Consider the following 21910-nt stretch of genomic DNA (forward strand, 5'->3'; position numbering starts at 1 on the left):
AGAGCACACCTCAAACCTCCCTTGCAAAGTTGTTGCCAGGGTAATAGTCATAAAGTTCGTCCCCCAACTCGTTAAGAATGAGATTCTTGCAAAACGAATCATTCTCTTCCCAAAACAGAGGTCCTGGTTTTCCTTTTCTTTTTCCCTTTCATTTACAATCTCAACAACAACAATCGGTTTTTCAAAGGACATACAACATCCATCCACTTTCTTCATGGTAAGGCTTTCATCTATGAGATGATGTTCCACAAACCGGAATAAATGACTTATTAATGACAAGACAAACAACAAACACATCATTAGTAAACATGATGGCATAACTAAAATGTCTTACAATTTTGAATTTAAGTCTATAATATCTATGCAATGTTGTTATAAAGACTTATACACGAATTAAATATGAATGATGTTAATGTGCAAACATAGCTATTAATATGACTTTCTAACTAATTGGGCGCGGTGGTTGGTGTTTCTAGTGTTTTGGATTTCTAGTTATGTCAGATTCCCACAGTGTGAACATGAACCCCTGGTGGAAGAAGGGACCATGCCGAAGAGTGGGGAACCGGCTGTAACAGGTTACAAAATCAGGTGCAAGTTGTACCAATGTAAAATTGGTGCATTGAAGAATGTGACGATTCATAACAGGTTAGGTTTAAGAGGAGAATTTATGTTTTCCTTGGCAAGTTCTTGGTGAAGCAGGAGTACTAAAGCATATGTAAACTGGGTTGGGCTAAAGAGGCTACATAATACATTCCTAAAGCTACCTCACAAGTCGATCTTGTGTTGAGGAGGATAATATAAGCCCTGTAATTTTAGTGACGAGCTTAACCCATATATTTTTCGACCAATAATTTAAATTTTGAACCAATTTCCCTTTGTTCTTGCTAGCATGTTCATATGCATTGTCATGCTAACCAATCTATACTTCTATTGTTTGAGATTAAGTATATATTATATACTAATTTTTTTTTACAAAAGAATTATATTGTCGAGAAGAATAAACCAACAATCTTTGATTAATTATATTTTGACATTTCTTAAAAAATATGAGCTTCATCATCCATTTTCCACCATAAAATCAAAGAAATAAAAATAAAAACTATCACGAAAAGAAAAGAGGAGAACTTCAATAGTTTCAAGTAAGTAAAGAATTAAGAGAACAAGAAAAGTAAAAAAGGAGAAATTCACAAAATTTGAGTGCTAACGATAACTTCTTTTCATTATCTTACCGACACGTGCTTTTATTCTATAATAATCGGTTATATGTAACCAAAACATTGTAGTATGTTTCTCCCAATAAGAAATATCAGTTTTAAGGATCATATTAATACAGTTAAAAAAATCATATTCACTGATGTTCTGATTAAGAAATAAAGGAATATAAAATTTGTACTAGAAAGTATACTTTTAAAATTTAGAATATATTAATTACATTTTTCAATACATATTGTAATTTTATCTTTGAGTAATTTTTTTCAAGAGAATTTCACTAGCATGTTCTTATGGTATAGCTCTGGTTAAAAAATTATTGGAGACATAGTGAAAGTGTTATCAAAGTTCCCGTACTTAAATTCCACGTCGAAAACGTGGAAGAAAGAAAGTCAAATGATTTTGGAGCCATTATTGCTGCGAAGGGTGAGGTACATATATAATAAGTGGCCTATGTTCGTTTCCATGGGACAAAAGACCTATAATGTTCACATGTGACGTTACCCCACATTTATGACAAATCTTCGTATCCAATGGCAACAAATACACGTTTAAAGATAAAAATGTAAAACATCCACTTGCAACGTTTATAAATGGCTTATAATATCTATGTATTATCAATATAAAAATTTATATACTATCATTTATTTGTATTATTAGTTGTTTTAAATAACCAATAATAATAAAATCTGAATGGTAAATGTATGTATGGAATGCTTTTTATACTTTAATGATATTGATGTATTTACTTTTTATTTGATATTTTTATTTAATTATGCAATAATATATAACACTAACTTTTGAGATATAGACATAAAGCATGACAACTTCTAAGCTCTAGTGAAATAAACACAAGAAAATGATGTTATTCAAAAGAATTGAATTTTTAGAACATAAATGAGTTAGTTTAAATAGAATCATAAAATTCCTCATAATGAAGTTATTTCTAATGAAGAAATGTGATGTTTTAAAATTTCAACTCACTATTAAATATTGTATAATAAATACATCTTTACATTTTTACCTTAAAGATAAATGGAATTTTAACAAGTTTTTCTCACTTAATGTAATCTATTTTAAGATACAATTTTAAGATTTTGATGATCATTTTATAATATATATTCAGTTTTTTATACAATATTTTTTCTTTGTTCGTTAATAAAAAGAAGTGAGCATGCAATATTCTCAATGAAAGTTATAAAAGGAAAATTGTAATGACTTTAAAAAAACAGAGTAGGAGCAATTTTCATCACGTGGTGATTGGCAAGAGACACAGTCTCACAAATTTTTATCATTTCAATAATTAGTCAAAAAAATAATTTTAAATTAAAAAATTAATAAGTAAATATTTTTATAACTAATCATAATAACTAATACATGAAATGACATTAACTATAGGATAAAAATGTATTACCAATTAGCAAGTGACATTGTCCTTGTCTTCGACTTGCAACAAATTTTGAATATTTATTATTATTTAGTTCAATAAACTTAATTAATAAAGCAATGATTTAAAATCAAACTAAAAAAATTAGTCCTTTATTATACATATTATACATATAAGGCCTAGGTGTTACTACTTATGATCATATCATAGTTGGTTTGTGTGGTGGAAGGGAAAGACAAGAATGGACTTGTTGTTTTCTTCAAAGGTGATAGAAATTTAATTAAGAGAATTTTTTTTTTATTAAGAGTATTTCCTTATATTTTAATAAAAGAACATATTTTTATTATTACATAACTAATGAAATTTAACAACGGGCATCATGGGACATGGTATATGAATTATTAGACACTGGTGATGTCCCAGTTATTCATGGAAGCATAACTCCTGAATAAAGACCAGGGATAGCAACGGCCGCGGATGATTGTGGATAATGTTTTCTTGTCCCAAACTCCAATATTTACAAGTATCTAATGAGTTTTTAATTTTAATTATATATTTATATACTTTGTATTAATTAATATATAAAAATAATTATTACATGAATAATATATGAATAATATGATATTTATATAATCATAATCAAATATATGTAATTTATTTATTATGAAATAATAATAAAGTATATGATATATATAATCTTAAAATAATAATAAATATATAAAAAAACTATGGGACACGTATCATAAAGCTCATTCGCACTCATAAATTATTTTTGCGGATACCCATTGTGGGTATTTCCATAAGTACCCACAGTCGAGTTTTTTGTGTCATCTCTAATAAAGACCCGTGTTAGTTGAAAAAATATTATTTCAATTAATAATAAACATTTTATGATCAATTATATATTAAATGATATATTCTCCCATAATATATACTATGATATAAAAATATAAACAAGATTCAATATGTCTCTAAGTCCTATAGTGGTTCCATTTATAGGAACTTGTTGGAGGAACAACTATGTACCCTGAAAGTGATTAGTTATTTACTTATATAGTGAGAGATATAATTGGTAGTATAAAAAAAGATAATCATATTTCTTATATTAAATATTCAATTTTTAATGCCTGTATAAAAAATATTGATAGAAATAAATTCACTTGCACATTTTCTACATACAGAAAGAAATCCTACTATTAGGAGACTGCTGAAATTAAATGAAACATAAAATAGTATCAAACACTAAACTTCATTTAATCAACTTCTATTTATTTCTCCTGGGCTGCATTAGTATAAATATAGCATTAAACCTATGTTTGGTTTTAAAAGAGCAAGGGAAAAGGCGAAATCCTAAAACAAAATAGAAAAAATAAAAAAATAAACTTCAATTAATAAACTTCTAGCTACCAGCATAATATTGATATACTCATATAAGGTCTCGCTGATTATTAGATATATCAAAAATTTGATTTTTAATAATGATACTTGTTGGGAGGAACATACCCTAAAAAAATTAGATCCTAGTTTGATACGCTTTGATACAAAATAATCAAATTCTATTTCATTTCTTCTGTAATACATTAGTGTAAATAATTAAATATAGCGTTAAGCTTATGTTTTGTTTTAAAAGAGGAAGGGAAAAAAAGACTATATCCATGTATTTTTCCTATCTAACTCCTTAAAACATAAAAAAAACACAATTTTTTACATATACAATATTTTTTCACTTTCCTCCGGAATTCTTTTTTAACAAACAACCAAAAACTCATTTCATTTCATTTTTAATATATTTATCCTTTAATTTTCTTTCCTCTTATTTTTTCCCATAAAACAATGATAGCATAAGCCTTATAATTAATGGAGGTTTTGAAATTCTTAGAACAACCTTATATTTCTATATATTTTTTCTCTCACTAAACTTTTACACCTTCAATCATTTTATATCAATTTCTTCCCGTTCTATCATATAATCCAACATTTTCTATTTTTATCTGTCTCTTTTTCTACACCAACTTAAATGATCATTTTTCTTCTTAAAATGTACAAACAACTTCTACATGGATGCATGTGGATAAGGTCTGTGGAGAGGAATTCCATCTTCTTTTTCTCTCTGCCATGGTTCATATCAGTTATCATGGAGATGAATGGTAGATCAGCATGACTAACTGCCATAGAAGGTAGTTCAAGCCAGCAAAGATTTTCTACAGTATGTGAATGTAATGGCTTGAGATTATTATTCCATAGATATTGCTAAAGGGAACCATTTCTGTCACTCTTTAATTATGGTTAGCATCGTTATTAAATATTGTTTTACAAAGTTTGGAGTAGTGGGCCCTGTTGCAAATAACCTCCATCACTTATTTTATTACTTGATATGATTGGTAATCTAGAGGTACACATAGACTGATCATAGATGAGATGACAGACAATGTTGACAGACAATGTTGACAGACAATGTTATGGATTAGAGGCTAAATTATCTATCTTAAGAAAATCCTGTTCTTATATATCTAATTAATCAAATTTTATAAAATAATATAAAAATATTAATTATTGGATAGATACATAAAGTGGAATAGAAATGAAAACATGTATCATATTATAAGATTTTTTTATGAAGAATCCTTGTATAATATGTCATAATTTGATACACTGTGAGTAAAGTAAGTGAGTGAACATGTGACTATCATTGCATGTTCCAAAATGTGTTTTAAGTTGGCAGGTTTAATAAGGCCTTAACATTTAGTTAGAATTAGAGTGAATATTTGAATTATTTGATATGACAATGTAAATAACATAGTCCACCCATTGAATGTGATACATTAATCTGTCATGATAGGGTAGCTATATGTGTTGTTTGTCGTATATTATATAAATACAGAAATAGGAACTATATATCACGAGTAAGATACACAGATCCTTTACACTTCAAACAACACATTGGTAGATTAAGTATATAAAATTATTTACATAATAATAACTCACATTATAATTTATTTTAATTTATATAATAATAACTCCTCAAAACTTGGTTATGCCCACAACTCACATTATAAATATGTACCCTCCATCATGTGCTTCTTCACTCTTGTTTCCTGCATTATAACCAAGTAACCATCCTTTATTTTCTGCTTAAAGATGTGTAGTGAGAGCAAGACATGGTTGGTTCTATCTCTTCTTCTTTTGGTTGCAAACTACAACCAAAATTATGTACATGGGGAACCCCAAGTACCTTGCCTTTTTATCTTTGGTGACTCTTTGTCTGATAGTGGAAACAACAACAACCTTGCAACCTCTGCAAAATCTAATTTCAAACCATATGGCATTGACTTCCCAGCTGGTCCAACGGGAAGGTTTACCAATGGCCGAACCATAGTTGACATAATTAGTAAGACTTCTTTACATTACTTAAACCTCTAATATCTTTCTCTCTATTGAAGATTGCATACTCAGTAGTTGAGTAATGGGCCACTTACATTAGAGTTGTGTTCCACTCCGGTACCGGAGAGTTCACTATTGGAATACTCAGTAGTCAACTAACGACCATTAAATATATTTTTTTGCCACATGTCACCATCCTCGTATAATATTAGACTCTCACCATTTAGTTTGTTTTGTTTCCCATGGTATCTTCCCACTAAACATGTAAATAGTTAACCTATTTGGAGATTTGGTCCATCCATTAAGTGGGATCCTCCAAATAATGTATTTCATGCTCTTAAATGATTCAAGCTTCTTCAGGTGCCAACATGACACACCTCATATATCAGCATATAGTAAACTTTTGGTTATCAAAATTGGATCTTCTCATATTAGACATGACAAACGAGGTAGGAGATAGTGCTATGTTATTTATTGCTCTTATTCATGGTCAAGTAAGTTACCAGAATACCGGCGTAAAAATTCATTACTTTTGAAAAGGTCATCAAGCATTCAACCTTAAAAGTTTTTAATGAAAGCTTGTACAGAAAAAAATGACAAATTAGTAGGCATACCTAACCTCAACACTATAACTAGAGCTAGAAGAGAAAACCACAAATGTACCTCGTGCCATGTTAGAGTATGGAACAGATCTGAAAAATGAAGTCATTGATGGTTGATGGAGTTACAATTTCACTTATATAACATGGTGTGTTGCTTAGTGTTCACCAACCAACTCATTGTACAAAAGATTAACTTCTAAATGAAATAGAAAGTTCTTCATAAACTTAATTTACTTGAAAGTTATTGATAAACTTAATTTAGTTAAAAGTTCTCGATAAACTTAATTTACTTATAGTTTTTGATAAACATAATTTACTTAATTGAATTAAACTATATAAAAGACGGCCCAAGTGCACGAGGCTCCTCCCATCTAGTGTGGTCTGAAGAGAGTATATATATAAAGTCTTACCTTATTATGCAAATATGCTGTTCTCAAGTTTGGAGCTCAAATGAGCTGTTAGCTCTGCATGAGCCTGATATAGTAAACCACTTCCATTGATTTTATCTTTCAAACTAATGCTTGAATATTGCAGCTCAATTCCTCGGATTTGAGAATTTCATTCCACCCTTTGCAAATACTAGTGGTTCAGACATACTTAAGGGTGTGAACTATGCATCTGGTTCAGCTGGAATTCGCGATGAATCAGGAGGACATAGGGTATAAATAAATCTAATAAACTTGTTCATCTTTGTCCTCTATTGATTTTTGGTGCATGGTTACTACATTTTTGTTTTAATACTCTTGCACCCTAATAAATTAGTGTTACACAATGCAGGGTGCTCATATAAGTTTGAGGTTACAATTGGCAAATCACAGAGTCATAGTTTCTCAAATTGCTTCCAAACTTGGAGGTTTTGAAAAAGCTAAGCAGTACCTTAGTAAGTGCTTGTATTATGTGAATATAGGGAGCAATGATTACCTCAACAATTACTTCATTCCTGAGTACTACCCTAGCAGCGCTATCTATACCCCTGAGCAGTATGCAGAAGCTCTTATTGATGAATTCACTCTGAATTTGCTGGTAACATTAAAATCACTTTGTTTAAAATTTTCTGTTACACAAAATGATTATGACAATAAGGGTATGTTTGGTTTGAGAAAAAGTTTTGTTGGAGCAAAGTGTAAATTTGTTTAAGTCTTATATTGATCAGGAACAAGGAATTGTAATCCTTATAACTAAATAGACCAATAAACCTAATGCCTTAAGATTTCATGTTAAAATGTAATTTCTAGTTTGTTTATCATGGTAAAAAAATAATTTCTAGGGTATATAAAAAGAGGAAAGTTATGTACTTATATTAATTGAACATAAAAATAGGAAATGAAAACGATGAATTTTTTGGTAAACGAGACATACCCTAAGGTCTCGTTGTGAGTATGTTTTTCGAGGGAAAAGAAGGGGAATGGAAGGCTTGAGAGCCAACTCAGAAATGTATTTCATGACTCTCAAACCTTTCATTTCTATCCATTATCCTCAAAAAACCAACTCGCAAACTGACCCCTAAAGGTAGTATATCAATTGATGAACTATTTAGTATGATTTAACAGGGAAATCTGATTTTTTTTGAGCAGGCTCTGCAGGATGTTGGAGCAAGAAAATATGTGTTGGTTGGATTGGGAAGTTTAGGCTGCATTCCTATCCATATTTCTGATGGATCCTGTTCCCAAGATATAAATAAAGCATCACTCATTTTTAGTGAAAAGCTTAAATCTCTAGTGCATCAATTGAACAAGTCACCTACTACTTCAGAATTCATCTTTGTAAACAGCACAACCAGCGCCCTAATCAATGCAGTTGGTAAGAAATTTGGTTTTCTTCATTCATCACATCTCTTTATTACAAAACAAACATAGTTCTCTTGCATCCTATAATGTTATTCACTAACACAAGAGTGTATGCTATTAGAGAGAAAGACATAACATTAAAGCTTGTTACATAAACAATAGTTGTCTTTACTCTTTACTACATAAAACTTATGTCATTCTCTCTTATGAGCATATGTTAATGACTAATAATACATTAGATCATCATTGTCGTCATACAACATATATAACCATGGTTGTGGATCTCAGGTTTTACGGTTTCGACCTTTGCTTGCTGTTCCTCTGGGCCATATGGTGAGTGTGTTCCTGATCAAAGTCCATGCTCTAATAGGAGGGAGTATGTATTTTGGGATCAATGCCATACCACTGAAGCTTGGAATGCAGTAACTGCAATAATTTCTTACAATTCTTCATACCCTGACTCTACATATCCAATGAATATCAAGCAGTTTGTTGAACAAGATATTAAGATCGAATCTGACTTCATAAAGGATTTTACATCACAAGCCAGTGGTTCATATGCAGGTGAATAAGTTATGAGTTGAATACTTGTTAGAAGAGTGCCCGTCATTACATTTTGTAGTTCAATGTAAGAAAAATGTTCGAGGGAATAAAACTTGTATGAAACTTGTTGGTCAAAGTTCCAATAAAACTTAGACTTAAAAGAAATTGGGATGACTAAATAAAAATGAGTACCCATTATATGTTAAAATAATATAATTAAGTAATGTTTTTATAATAAATTTTGAATAAAAAGTTTCATATACGGGACTTTAAGTCCAATATATTTTGTGGATCATCTTTGAATACCCTCATCCTGCCTGCTTATTGCATAAGAATCTGCAACTTGGAATACACAAAAATGAGTGAATTGCCTATCCTGCCTCACTTTTGTATGTGTTAGAAAATCGTGTTTATGCTATGTTTATACAAATACATATGTTCTCTTGAGTGAAATGTAAAATTATGGTCTGCACTCTTGGTGGTTTCAATTTGTTATTGGAGTTATGGACTATAATAGGAATTATTCCACGCAACTGATTTGATTTCTAAATGAATTTTACATTTGAACTCCTCAGTAAGTGAACTAATGTTGACTCAAGTTCAAAAGTCAAAATGACTCACGATCGCAACCATATCAGCGCTTAGACTTTATTTGGACCGCATCAGGTTGCAACACAACCACATCGATATTAAAAATATTTTTAAATCATAAAATAATTCACACTACAACAACTGCTATTCCCATTGTTTGACATTTTTGTGTGAGAGCAAGGATGTTTCTACTTGACAATTATAGACTAATCTTTTGTAGAATATAATTGCAACAGCATTTCTATCCTTGTGTTTCCCTCATTGTCTGGTGTTTGTTGTTTTAGTTAAATGAATTTATAATTCTATAATTTAAGGTTGTTTTGGTTGTGAGTGGAGAGTTTAAATTCTATAAATAGCAGCTAAGTTGCTTATGAGAGTAAGACTATATAGATCTATCTTTTTCATATCCTAATTAAGTGGAGCCTTATTTACTAGACAACCTTTTTTACTCTAATTTAAATTTCTAATTAAGCTAATTGTATAGAAGATAAATGGTAAAAAAAATGCAAGCATGGTATTATAGAATTGTTGGGGGACAAAATATATCAAAGGGGATAGAATGAAATTTGTTTCCCTCACAGGGTCATGTGTTGATAACCTAAAAAATCTTGACTATATTTTTACTTGCTAAATTTTCACTATTTAGAATGATTGTTACTGTCAGGACAGGATAATCCTTTCAAACTTCATCCCAAATATAGTAGAGTATGTTTGTACTGTAGTAGTACTCTATGCCGTGACAAAATCGCGATTTATCACGTAAAATCCTTCGAGTTTACGTTAAGTACACATACATATACTAAACATATATTAGACCATTTCACAGTAGATACAGGGTAATCTTATGACTGTCTACAAAGCCACTGCTGAGGGAATGAATACTTAAATCCCTTTTACATAGTTCTGTTTATGTTACCCTTAGCATTAATCTGCTATCATACTAGATGGCAAAATACAAGTAGCAGAAAATCTTAAAGTCTTTATACTTCTCAAGCACAAACATGTCAACTGCAAAAGAATACAAGAAGAAAACACTAGTTAGATATACATAAGTGTGAAGTGTCCATAAATTCATGTTAGTAGGTAGCAGTGGAATATAGATTTATGTAAAAATAACTAATCCAGCCAAATTATGAGCTCCAAGAAACACTGATGGCATGAATATACTAGTTGAACAATATATCTGATATGCCAACATGATAGCCCTATCATATCCTGTAGACTAGCAAAACTGCAACTAGAACATACTATTTTATCATATATCGCTCTCATCTTTCAACTACCAAACTAGCCCTTAAAAGCTATTTGTGATTTTGTTAAGAGAAAAAAATGTATACACGGATAATGTATGAATTTTATATATTGTCATTGCATCATCCACCATTCATATTTAATCATTATTGACTCTTTAAAAAATATTCCAAATTAATGATGGATGATGTAATAGCTGTGTATAAATATTTACTCACAGAAATGATAGTTAGATAGGTTCTTTTATATTGAAAAGAACCATGCTTATACACATATTTAAAGAAATCTAACTTTTCTAATAACTATCTGAAAAATCAGTCATAAGTACAATCGATAGACAATATAAAAATCGAAATTAAACTATAAGGGTGTGTTTGTGAGTTGAGTATTGAAGGGGAATGAAGGGAAATGAAAAACTATACAGTCATCTCATAAGTATATTTCATGTCTGCCAAGCCTTTTATTTCCCTTCCTTCCCCTCCAAAACTCAACTCAGTCGGATCCTAAGAAAAACTAGTTATGGACTTATTGAATGAAACCGAAAGTAAAGGGTGTTAAGGGAGATTAATTCTTACACTAATTGAAGGGACATGTGGTCTTGCTGTGCATACTGATTATTGGGTTGTAATCCTGTGACTTGAAAGTAGCCACGTGAGTCAAAATGCTGCTGCTGATTCTGCTGCATAGAGTCATAGCTTGTGCCTCCATGCAATACATTATTAATGCTATGCTGGTTCCTCTCACTTTCTGCTATCTACACCCCATGCATCAACAACATAGCTTATATTAGTCATAATGCTACTACCAACATTGCACATATATAGAAAGTATGTGAAGAAATGATATATATACATATATATAGAATGATATATAGATAGATAGATAGAGAGAAACCTTTGCTCGAAGAAGCTGGTTGTTATTGTACAAGTCTAACTCCTGCAGTGTAAATTTAGCTAAAATCATCATACCTTGAGTTGAGAACCATTGTTATAACCTTCTCTTATAACAAATAAAGTTATTTCTATTTTCAACTTGCTTCTTATCAGATCATACACATGTCTAAACAAAAAAAAAATCGAAGTACAAAAGGACACACAAAACATATATACATGGCAAAATTAGTCTGTTAATACATATTTGATAGATAACAATATTTAAGGAATGAAAGATTTTAGTGATGAATGTAGAAATAAAAGACTTAGACAACAAAGAACTACAGTTATATAGGATTATAATTGTCTTTTGAAGCTACACCACAATACAAATTCTATCATTACTTGGAATGCTTTGTAACAAACTTATATAGCGAATAACACTAGAAACATTAACACTAGAAAAAATGTTACATGCAAAAATATCACTAGAAAAATTATAAGATATACAACGAAAATATTTACCCTCTTCTGCATGTACTCAATCTCAGCAAATAGTAGCTCATTCTGATGTTTGGAATGCATAACAAACAACAAGGGAAAAAGGACAAAGTTAGAAAATGCAGGATTTATCAGCCAATAATACATCAAATCATCTTTCATTTAAAACATTATAGAAAACTTGTTTATTACAAGACATACCTTTTTGGAACGGATCTTGCTAATTCCTTTCTCTAATTTAGTCTCAAGATTTTTGAGATCCTTAGCATTCATAGAGCCCAAAGACTCACCCATCATTAGCCTGCAATGTAAGTGTTTTCAATAAAGGTGCTTAAATAACACTAATTACAAATACAAACATGGTTTCAAATTATTCTCTTATGACTGAAGTTTTTTTTCCCTAGTGCAACAAATTTTAATTCAACTTACTTGTTGTTATTTTGCAGGTTACTAATTTGCACACGCAATTTGTCTGCTTCTTGCTGGTAAAACTGGAGAATGTATATGAAATAATGCTATAAGTTTTAGTTCACTTAATAAATTTACAAAGATTAAAATTGTGTAATTAGGATTTAGGGGCTAAAACATATTAACAAATATAAATAAGCTGGTCTAATTGATAGACTCAAAGTCAATCTATATCTCAGTCCATGAAATATAAAATGGTTAAGCAATACCTGAGCATTAGCCTCAGAAGCAGATCCAGCACCAGAAGAATCTGAACATGCTTTCTTGTACCTCTCAATAGTTGCTTTGACACTGCCATAATTAATTGTATCATTTAAATTTCATGTTCATAGTATTAATATTGGCAAACTATAGGGATATGTAAGTATTTTAGGTTAAGTTTAATATGTATGCAATGTCAATATAAATTTTTTCATATGGTCAAGACATTATTCATCATTCATGTATATAACTTTTATTTTATTTAAGATTTAATAATGGTTAATACATGAATTATGAATGATATGCTGATAGGATAAAAAAATTTATACTCTCTATGCATTGACAATTTTCTCTTTTATATTCTAGGGAGTTTTTGTGCAAATAATTGAAAGTGAAAATTAAAAATAGGAGAAGGAGAAATGATTTAGATGCAAGAGCTAGATTCTTCAGCTGATAATATTCTTAGGAATATATGCAACGTAACCACAAGTTCAGTCACAAGGTTAAGTATATTGTATCAAATTGTGGATTATATCATACGAATGTGACCATAATATTGCTGTTATAGTGACTTCCATAATTATATGTTGACACTGAATCACAATAATGTGACTACATCAGATCACAACCACATTAGACCATATTTAAGCTACATCAGATTATATTTGGGCAGCACATACTACTTCAGACTACATCAAATCCAAAAACATTTTTTAATAAATTAAAGTCATATTGTATCTGTGTACAATTTAAAATACTACTTATTTGCAACCTAGAAGAAAGCATTGATGAAATGACATCAGTGACATCACCCATGCTTTCTTGTACAACATATGAATAGGTGGTTAAATGCAGGATATTAGGATTGAAGAATGCAGTGATTGAGATGATAAGGCCAAAAATTTTATTTTTAGTAGTATTTTCAAATTAATACCAGCAACTGTTTAGTGCTGATAAGCTGTCTAAATATCAGAGATCACAATAGTCTTAAGTGGGATAATAATTAGATTTATATACACTCTAATAATGCAATCTAATCATAGTTGTTATTATAGTCTAATAAGTAATAATACAAGAGTCACAATGCATAAGTATTAGTGGGAATCAGATCAAGAATGCAATGGTATGTTAGGTTTCATGTGATAATTGACCAATGTAGTTGAACTAGGGGCATGAAAGTACAATCTTTCAATTCTTTGCCCAGTGGTTAGACAAATAATCCTAAAATGGAGTGAAGGTGTAAATCTAATTGGGGATTATTCAGAAATCTGGCCTCTGTTTGATTGTCAAATCATCCAACTCTCTCAGTTGACTCAACCTTAAACGCAACACTTCCAAAGCAAACATCATATGATCTCATTCCCCAGTCATCATGGTCAAAATCAGACAGGGTGTGATAAAAAATAAAATATTAAAATAATAAAATCAATAATGTGTATAAATTTTTTTTACATTATTAATACTAGTGTTCCGACGAATATTGTGTGATACTACGTATTTATTTTTTATATATTTCATTTTTTTGAATTAGAATGTATTTGTTGTGTTCGGTGTACTTTATATTATATTTTTTGTGTTTGTGATAATGTTTAATTTAAGATGAGATATGTGGTTAATTAATGTATTGGTGGTGGTTGCTTATGATTATATAGTTTTTTTGTAAAAATTAAATAATGTGAAGGGCAAAATAGGAAATAAAAATTACACCATGAGGGAAGTTATTTTAAGTTTTAACTTTATATATAGTATAGATATAGATATATTATTCGTATCTATCATTAATGCATAACTATTAATATATAAATTTGGCATTGTCTGTTTAAAAAACCTTAAACTACAGGCACACATGTTAAAAATAAAACCTAGGAAAACCTTATTTTGCTATAAGCTATTTGCTGATACCTTAATTTCCTCGAGCCACTGATTGGCTGCCTTTGCCACGCTGGCACAGGTTTTCACGATATGATTGGTTCAGCCATTTCTAGGGCTATTTTTTCTCTTCCACTTTGGTTGAAACAATTTCACAATGGATAATACCATTAACCACATTGAACAAGTCCACCTAGATGTACTGACATAAAGACTCAAAATGACCCCCAAGCACAAGCATTTTAAAAAGTAATGTAAAATCTCTAATAGAGTGTTATCTGTCAGTGATGGATAAGAAAATAATCATTTTTAAAATGTATTTCTCAACGAATATTATTATTAAGAATCTAACCCTTTTGGCCTATGTGAAACAATTCAATAAAACCTTACAACATTAAATTAACGTCATGTTAGTATTATAAATTAATTAATTTATATATAATTCGTTAGTCAAATTAGTTATAATAAAAAACACAGTTTTTTTTGACATAAACTAATATGAGTTTTGGTGTATTATTTTTCACATAAAATCACAGCCGTCTATTTCAACTTCTGTGTTGTAGCAGAAGAAGCAGCAGCAATAGTTTTACGTTTCCCATTGCATGGAAGAAGCCAAATCCTCAGAACTCTCCCATTGGCTAACCTCAATTTTCGTACGTTGTCTCTGCCAACATTTACCTCACTCACTTCAACCTTTTCTTCTCTCTCTCAATGAGCCTAGGAAACCATTTACTCTCTTTCTCAAACCCCATTGCTTTCATAAATATAACTCTGCAAGATCTTGAGCAAATGCATATCCCAGTCTCAGATACCAACATTAGTGAAATTATGTGAAACATCACTTCTTTCAGTCTTTTTCTGTTCTAAAAAATGAATTTTTTTATATTTTTACTCTTTTGAATAAATAGGAGGGAAAGAAGGAAAAATCTGCTAGACAAGGGTATCTGAACTATAGGAGATAGAAATTTAGGGTTCAAAGAGAACCCAAGTATAGAAATCATGACATAAACTCATTTGTCAGAAGTCAAGAACTTAAAAATCATGTGTGACATGACCAATGATAAAAATGCTAGACTAGTCTTTAAAACCCCTAACTAGAATTACCAAACCCCTCTTTTCTAAAAGTGGAGTGGAATCAACTAAAAGAATATCAACTTTGACACCCCTTTGACTATTTTCAAGTTTGATTGTCTAAAAACATGAGAAAATATTATTTTTTTAACTCACTTGATTAAGTAGTTTGCTAATTAACAAAACCCTAATCTTTAGGGTTATGTTTGATCTAAAGATGAGATCTTGCACATGGGGTGCAAGTGAGATTTGGGGAAACTTCATTTCAAGTATTTGGAGTGTAAAATCATTATCTGGGTGTGAGTGTTTCTTAGCATATTTGGTTACAATGAGTTAAAAAAGTGAAAATTTTCTGCATAATTTGAGATAGATGAGTATTGGGCTTTTACAAACCCTAAAAAGGAAAGAACCTTTCCTTTCCTTATTTTTTTCTTCTTTTTCTTGTTTATTTATTTCAATATTGATATTCACAATTTTATAAAAACTGTACTGTACTTTCTTGATGTGTATAACTGACTTGTTATTAAGAAAGTGTCAAAGAAGATGTGAGCTAATTGGAGCATGACAGCTTTCGCTTTAGGCCTTCTTAGCTTAGCCTAACAAATATGTGTAATAAGAAAGAGAAGAAAGAATTGGAGAATAATGGAAAGGGAAAGAGGAAAAAGGAAACAGAAAAATTAACAAGAATATGGAAGAGGGAGAGTTAAAGGAAGTGGCTGATTTCACAGGCCTGCATAACTTCCCAAATCCTTACTTGATGCTAGTGCTTCTATTTCTATCTATTGCACCAGATCTATGTTTCTAATAAACCAAGAACTAGGGAAATTATCATAAGCAGAAAAGAAAAGAACATCAAAGCTCATAGAAGGAAAAGGCCAAAATAGAAGTAAAGAAAGACAAGTGAAACTTGGTTGCATAAGAGATAGAAAGAGGAAAAACTCTATCTTAACTACATCACAAAAAAATGATAATGTTCTTTGTGCTCAAACCCTTGAAAATATCTATTTGTTAGAGATAAAAAAATCCAAGTACCCAATACCCAAAAAAGTAGCAGAATCACTCCTAACTTGCACAAATCTGGGAAGAAATATAATATATAAAAATCTCAAAAGGGTTTCTTAGAAAAGTGTTGAAAAACAAAATTGAGAACATATATAAGGTTGAAATATTTGAGTATTTAGAAAGAAGGTACTTGTTATTAGCATATTCATAGAGACGGCCCCTGGTAGAGAAGACTATTAGAGCAACCTCAGCATCACACAGCACAGATAACTCATATGCTTTCTTAAGAAGGCCATTTCTTCTCTTGCAAAAAGTGACTTGGCGATTTGTGGTGTTCTCTATCCTCTTGATCTCAATCTTCCCCCTACCCATCTTTCTCTGTGGAGAATCTGACATGGATTGATTTGTGAAATCCATGGCTTCAACCTGAATGAACATATCAAAAGATAAAACCAAAATTTTAACTCACAACAAAAATATGCATATATGTTATTATATATATGAGTATAAACTATAAGCAATTTGTGGTTTTTATTCTAGTTTTATCTGATTTAGAGAATCTGAAAAGGATAGAAAGAGAAATAGAAACTTAGAATCTCATTGTAGACTGTTTATATTATTAGCCACAAAGCTTCATTTTCTAGTAGTATAGTGTGCAATCTAGGAGGGTTTCTGTTTGATAAATCTGGGGTTTGAAGTGGAAAAAGTTTTGTTGAACCAAAAGAGTTGAAACACTGAGAATGGATTTTAGATGATGTTTCAATATTTTGTTCACTAACCTGGTTAGGAAACTAAAAGAGAATATAATTAAGGACACAATAGAGGTTTCAGCCCTTGAGTTTTTCCTTTCTCTCTTCTTCTCCTTTTCCAATTATCTGAACAAAAGAAGCAGATATCAGAAAATGAAAGCAAAGTGGCTTAAGAGATGGATATTTATAAAGTGAAAAAAGGACCTCTCATCCATCATGGTTTATGCATCAGAAACTACTCCATGCTCATCTCCCATCTCCATATTTTAATTACTTTTCTGTCTTTTTTATTTTACTTTTTCCCTCTACCCCACTAATTTAATGAGTGGATTGTATTTTTTTTATCGACAAATGTTAATATGTTCGTATTTATTGTGGACAAAATTTGAACTTTCAATCTCATTCACTTCACCGCTTCTCTTAAGCATCAAACCACCTTATGAGTGGATGTTGTCAATGTTTTTAATTGAGATCACATAGTGGTAATTACATTGTGTTTATTACTGCAATTGTGATGTGACTATAATTGTTGTAGTAAAACTTCCAAAACTATTATATTACCATAGTAATTACAGTTGAAGAGTAAAATTTATAACTATAAAAGTGGAGTATTTAAACAAAAGAGAGGATTAAAATGTATTAGCCTTTAATATTAATCTTCATTAACAACTTTTTTTAAATAAAAAACACTAGTTCATGAGAGAGAGGGATGAAGGTCTGAAAACAATATTAATGAGATGAAAATGACGTTGGGCTAAGTTGCAAAATAAGCACCAAGGAGCTGAGCATATTTCTTGTAAGAATTAGCTAGCTTTTATGGACAAAGTATAGTTTTTATTTTTTATTTTCTAAGTATAGTTTTAATTTCACAGGCATTGACAATGAAAAAGTAGAAAGAATAATTTTCCTTTAATTTCTTTACACATTTAATTCAGCATGTTTTCAATTTTCCATTTTGGGTATACTGCAAACACTTCAAGCAATTCCCATTCTTACCTTGTTGTATTAACTTTTCTAACAAACTGACAATAATATAAACAATGTGGTTATGCTCATTTTAGTCCTTTCATAAGGTTTTAATTTTAACATTTTACAATGAAAGTGGAATACATTAAATCGTTAATGGTATTCGTTTTGTTCCATCAGTCCTCTCTATCCAGGGCTACTACATATTTCTTTTTTTTATCTTACCATTTTTTTATTTGTGACTCTATTAATGTGGGACTCCATGCATCACTGATAGTATACATAATGTATCTTTTTATTAAGTGGTGACCCCAAAATTGAAGGCAACTGGCGAATGCCATGTGACATCCAGCCCTTTATCTCCTTAGTGCAATTCATTATATTTTTAGTGATTGTTAAAATAAAAAAATTTAACGATCCGTTAGTCTAGTAGTGTAAGATCTGTTAGATTTTCATAAAAACCAAAAAGTTAAGAGTTTAATTCTTGTGAGCCATACTTATTAAAATGGATCAGCATGCATCTTGAAAGGAATTAGTCCATTACGTATAGGTGATGAGAAGATACCATTGATAGTACAAAAAAACAAAGAAATGAAACTCGTCTAAAGAACATTTAGATAATTCTACATGAAACTTGTGAGATGGGAGAATGCTATTTATTTATTTATGCACTTTCAATATACAGATTTAAACAAGGTCAATACATTGTTCATAATTTATTTTTATTTTTTGAAGAGTTAATATTGATTGAAAATAAATGGTAGATGATTAAATAATAATATATAAAACTTTTATTTTATTAGTGGATATTTTTTTTCTTCTCAAACTAGTTGAGTAAAGGATTATATTAAATTATACCATATATTATCATAATGTTACTATGGATGAGTTATGATATGAATATGTAATGTATTTTTGGGTGCTCAAATCTAGACCCATCCAAAAATAAATAAATAAATCAGTCCAAAAAACTAAAACTGTAAAATATAGAATTATTTGGATCGTATTGGATTGATTTTAAGAAAACTAATCAGTTCAATCCAATTTTTGGTTCAAATTTCATAAACCAAAGCGATCACGACTGAACCAATACTAATCATATATACATAAAAAGTGAAGAATATTTCAGTTCTGAAATCTAATTAATCTTACAATTAATCATCCAAGTTATACATGTTCATATTTTTATAATTGTTAAAAATATATTCTGATTGTTAAAATAATATTGTTGTATTACTTGTATTTCCTTGGTGGTGTTTTATTTTTCATGTTGTTTTAAGTTTGATACTAGTAGTCTAGGAGTAGATTTATTGGTTTTTAAGTGAATTTAACAGTGTGATAATATACTAAACTTGTTATTTTGAAAGATACTTGTTTTTATGTAAACTTAACATTTTGAAAGTATGTTAGACTTATTGTTTTTTTATTAAAAACCCGAATGTCTTGTGAAACACATTGAAGTCACTAAACATTTCTTCAATTTTGATAAAAAAATAATATTACTATTTCAATATCAATTCTCATTGCTCCAATTAGAGTTCTCTCAACATCATATCCTATTATGTAATTCTCCTATGTCTTCCTATAATCCAAAAATTCTTATATATTAAATTACGCCAAGAATATAAGTTATACAATAGTTTACATATAACTTATTGTTATTAATGTATCATGATCTTAACTAACATTATGTTAGAATTCACATTTAACAACGGTCATTCAATCACACTTGTTAGCACAATGTTGTTAAATACGAGAGTTCATCTGCTATACCACAAGGTGTGTCACTGCTTGTGATTGGTTGAAAAAATATATTTAAATTAAAATTTTAATAGTTAATTATTTTTCTGACCAATCACAAGCAGTGATACATGGAGTGGTACACTGTTTTGGAACAAAAGATGTCCACCCGTTAAATACAAGGTGGAAGAGAATTAACAACACTCATTGAAACAATCATTGTTAAATGTAATAAGCAGATACACATTCAACGACCCTTTTTACAACGAGCATTGTTGAATGTTTGCCTCAAAGATTTAATAACACTCCTTTAAACAAGCGTTGTTGATTTACATCGATTCCACAATGTCCTTTATAATGAGCGCTATTGAAACTCGTGACTTTTAAAGATTTGTCATACTTTACTTTTATGCCACTGTATAGTTTAGGGTAAACTATTACTAATCCCAACCTCTATTTACATTGTACATCCAACTATGTAACTCCCATTTATTTCAGTTGATTGGACTAGGTAGGGAAATTGTTGAGTAAGTACAATTTGTTCTATTCATGAATTGTGCCTTATCACTCATACATGTCAACTATCCAGGTCTGCCTTAGCAATACATGTTAACCATAGCTTCCTTAGCAATACATGTTAACCATAGCTTTGACAAGTCGTTCTATAGTAAGTAATTTTATGAAACGGAAACATACTTTTTCGCCTGAAAAATGTGACAAATACTATATCTTTCACTTAGTATGATTAATCAAAAAAATATTTAATTATTAAACTTTTAACTTAACTTTATTTTTTCAATCAACCACAACAAATAATACATATAGTGATACACTTTATAGGATTACAAATGTGTTCCCGTGTAGCATTTGTAACACCGCGAATTTTACGATTTTGAATTATAAGATTTTACTAATATTTTTATTAATTATATATTCGAAAATGAATTTCTGGGAAATTTAGGTAAAGAATTAGACAAAACTCTAGTTGAGTTTTAGTCTTGAAATTTTATTTCCTATTTTTTGGTAAATTTTGGTAATTTTTGGAGACAGTCGATTCTGGACCACTGTCAGGGCCGAATCCGCTCGGTATGGCTCAAAAAGTGTCTTTTTGAGTTCCGTAACTCGGAATCGAATTCCGATCGCGCCGTTGGATTCGTAATTTAATTTTGAGTCAATATAGACCCTGAATACACTCATACCTACTTTCTAAATATTTTTCACTCGGAATGCCGAAATCCGAAATTCTAATCGGATATTAGGATCGGGTGAATTATAATACCCGATCGAGTATTGGCCGATAACACTCGGGCATGTTTATCGCACGTGTTCCAAGGTGATCATTTTGCATTGGGATGTGAGAGTTGACTTCCATAAAGTAAATCTTCTATCACTTTCTCAAATATCTAATGATCTCATTAGCCACCCTAGAGATTTTTTGATGATTGCCTAGAGGGAAATCTCTCCTTAAACTCTCACACTCCACACTTCACTCACTCACTTTTGCATTTTCAAAGAGAAGGTAACTCTCTCCATTTTTCTCTCATTTTTCTCAAGTCTTCTTCCATCTTCAATCCTTGATCTCTCAACATCCAACCAATGGATGTTGATGAGATTTAAGTATGTCGTTCATGAGTATGTCAAGAACATATTCAACCGTTGAAATTTTCTAAAACGCCTTCTAACTCATTTTCTCTTCAAAACCGAAAATGATGTTGTTCTT

The 21910-nt window shown here is 30.3% G+C and overlaps 2 protein-coding genes across 4 annotated transcripts; one reads left to right on the top strand and one right to left on the bottom strand.

Moving 5' to 3' along the window:
- LOC109329930 (GDSL esterase/lipase At1g29660-like) lies at positions 5641 to 9105 on the top strand. Of its 2 annotated transcripts, XM_019563837.1 has the most exons (6): positions 5641 to 5984; positions 7114 to 7238; positions 7357 to 7602; positions 8154 to 8379; positions 8655 to 8945; positions 9063 to 9105. In XM_019563837.1, exons 1-5 carry the CDS (start codon positions 5735 to 5737, stop codon positions 8936 to 8938), a joined length of 1131 nt encoding a protein of 376 aa, XP_019419382.1. In that variant the 5' UTR covers positions 5641 to 5734; the 3' UTR covers positions 8939 to 8945; positions 9063 to 9105. The 2 variants fall into 2 exon arrangements, with proteins under 2 accessions (XP_019419382.1, XP_019419381.1); XM_019563836.1 differs by lacking the exon at positions 9063 to 9105 and having other exon boundaries at positions 8655 to 9021.
- On the bottom strand, positions 10284 to 17771 carry LOC109329932 (floral homeotic protein AGAMOUS-like). 2 transcript variants are annotated; one of them, XM_019563841.1, is made up of 10 exons: positions 17689 to 17771; positions 17515 to 17610; positions 16926 to 17161; positions 12802 to 12883; positions 12554 to 12615; positions 12326 to 12425; positions 12149 to 12190; positions 11646 to 11687; positions 11327 to 11505; positions 10284 to 10508 (listed from the first exon to the last, which is right to left on the bottom strand). In XM_019563841.1, the coding sequence occupies exons 3-10, from the start codon at positions 17150 to 17152 to the stop codon at positions 10505 to 10507; spliced, it is 738 nt and encodes a 245-aa protein (XP_019419386.1). In that variant the 5' UTR covers positions 17153 to 17161; positions 17515 to 17610; positions 17689 to 17771; the 3' UTR covers positions 10284 to 10504. The 2 variants fall into 2 exon arrangements, with proteins under 2 accessions (XP_019419386.1, XP_019419385.1); XM_019563840.1 differs by lacking the exon at positions 17689 to 17771 and having other exon boundaries at positions 17515 to 17657.

The sequence above is a fragment of the Lupinus angustifolius genome, chromosome LG16 (genome assembly GCF_001865875.1).
Source record: "Lupinus angustifolius cultivar Tanjil chromosome LG16, LupAngTanjil_v1.0, whole genome shotgun sequence".
In the NCBI taxonomy this organism is placed as follows: Eukaryota; Viridiplantae; Streptophyta; class Magnoliopsida; order Fabales; family Fabaceae; genus Lupinus; species Lupinus angustifolius.

Coding starts and splice junctions, on each gene's coding strand:
- LOC109329932 (XM_019563841.1), bottom strand. CDS start 17,152: ATGGATTTCACAAATCAATCCATGTCAGATTCTCCACAGAGAAAGATG. Junction 12,616..12,801: donor CTTCTGAGGCTAATGCTCAG/GTATTGCTTAAC, acceptor TACATTCTCCAG/TTTTACCAGCAAGAAGCAGA. Junction 12,426..12,553: donor AACCTGCAAAATAACAACAA/GTAAGTTGAATT, acceptor CTTACATTGCAG/GCTAATGATGGGTGAGTCTT.
- LOC109329930 (XM_019563837.1), top strand. CDS start 5,735: ATGTGTAGTGAGAGCAAGACATGGTTGGTTCTATCTCTTCTTCTTTTG. Junction 7,603..8,153: donor AATTCACTCTGAATTTGCTG/GTAACATTAAAA, acceptor TTTTTTGAGCAG/GCTCTGCAGGATGTTGGAGC. Junction 8,380..8,654: donor CGCCCTAATCAATGCAGTTG/GTAAGAAATTTG, acceptor TGTGGATCTCAG/GTTTTACGGTTTCGACCTTT.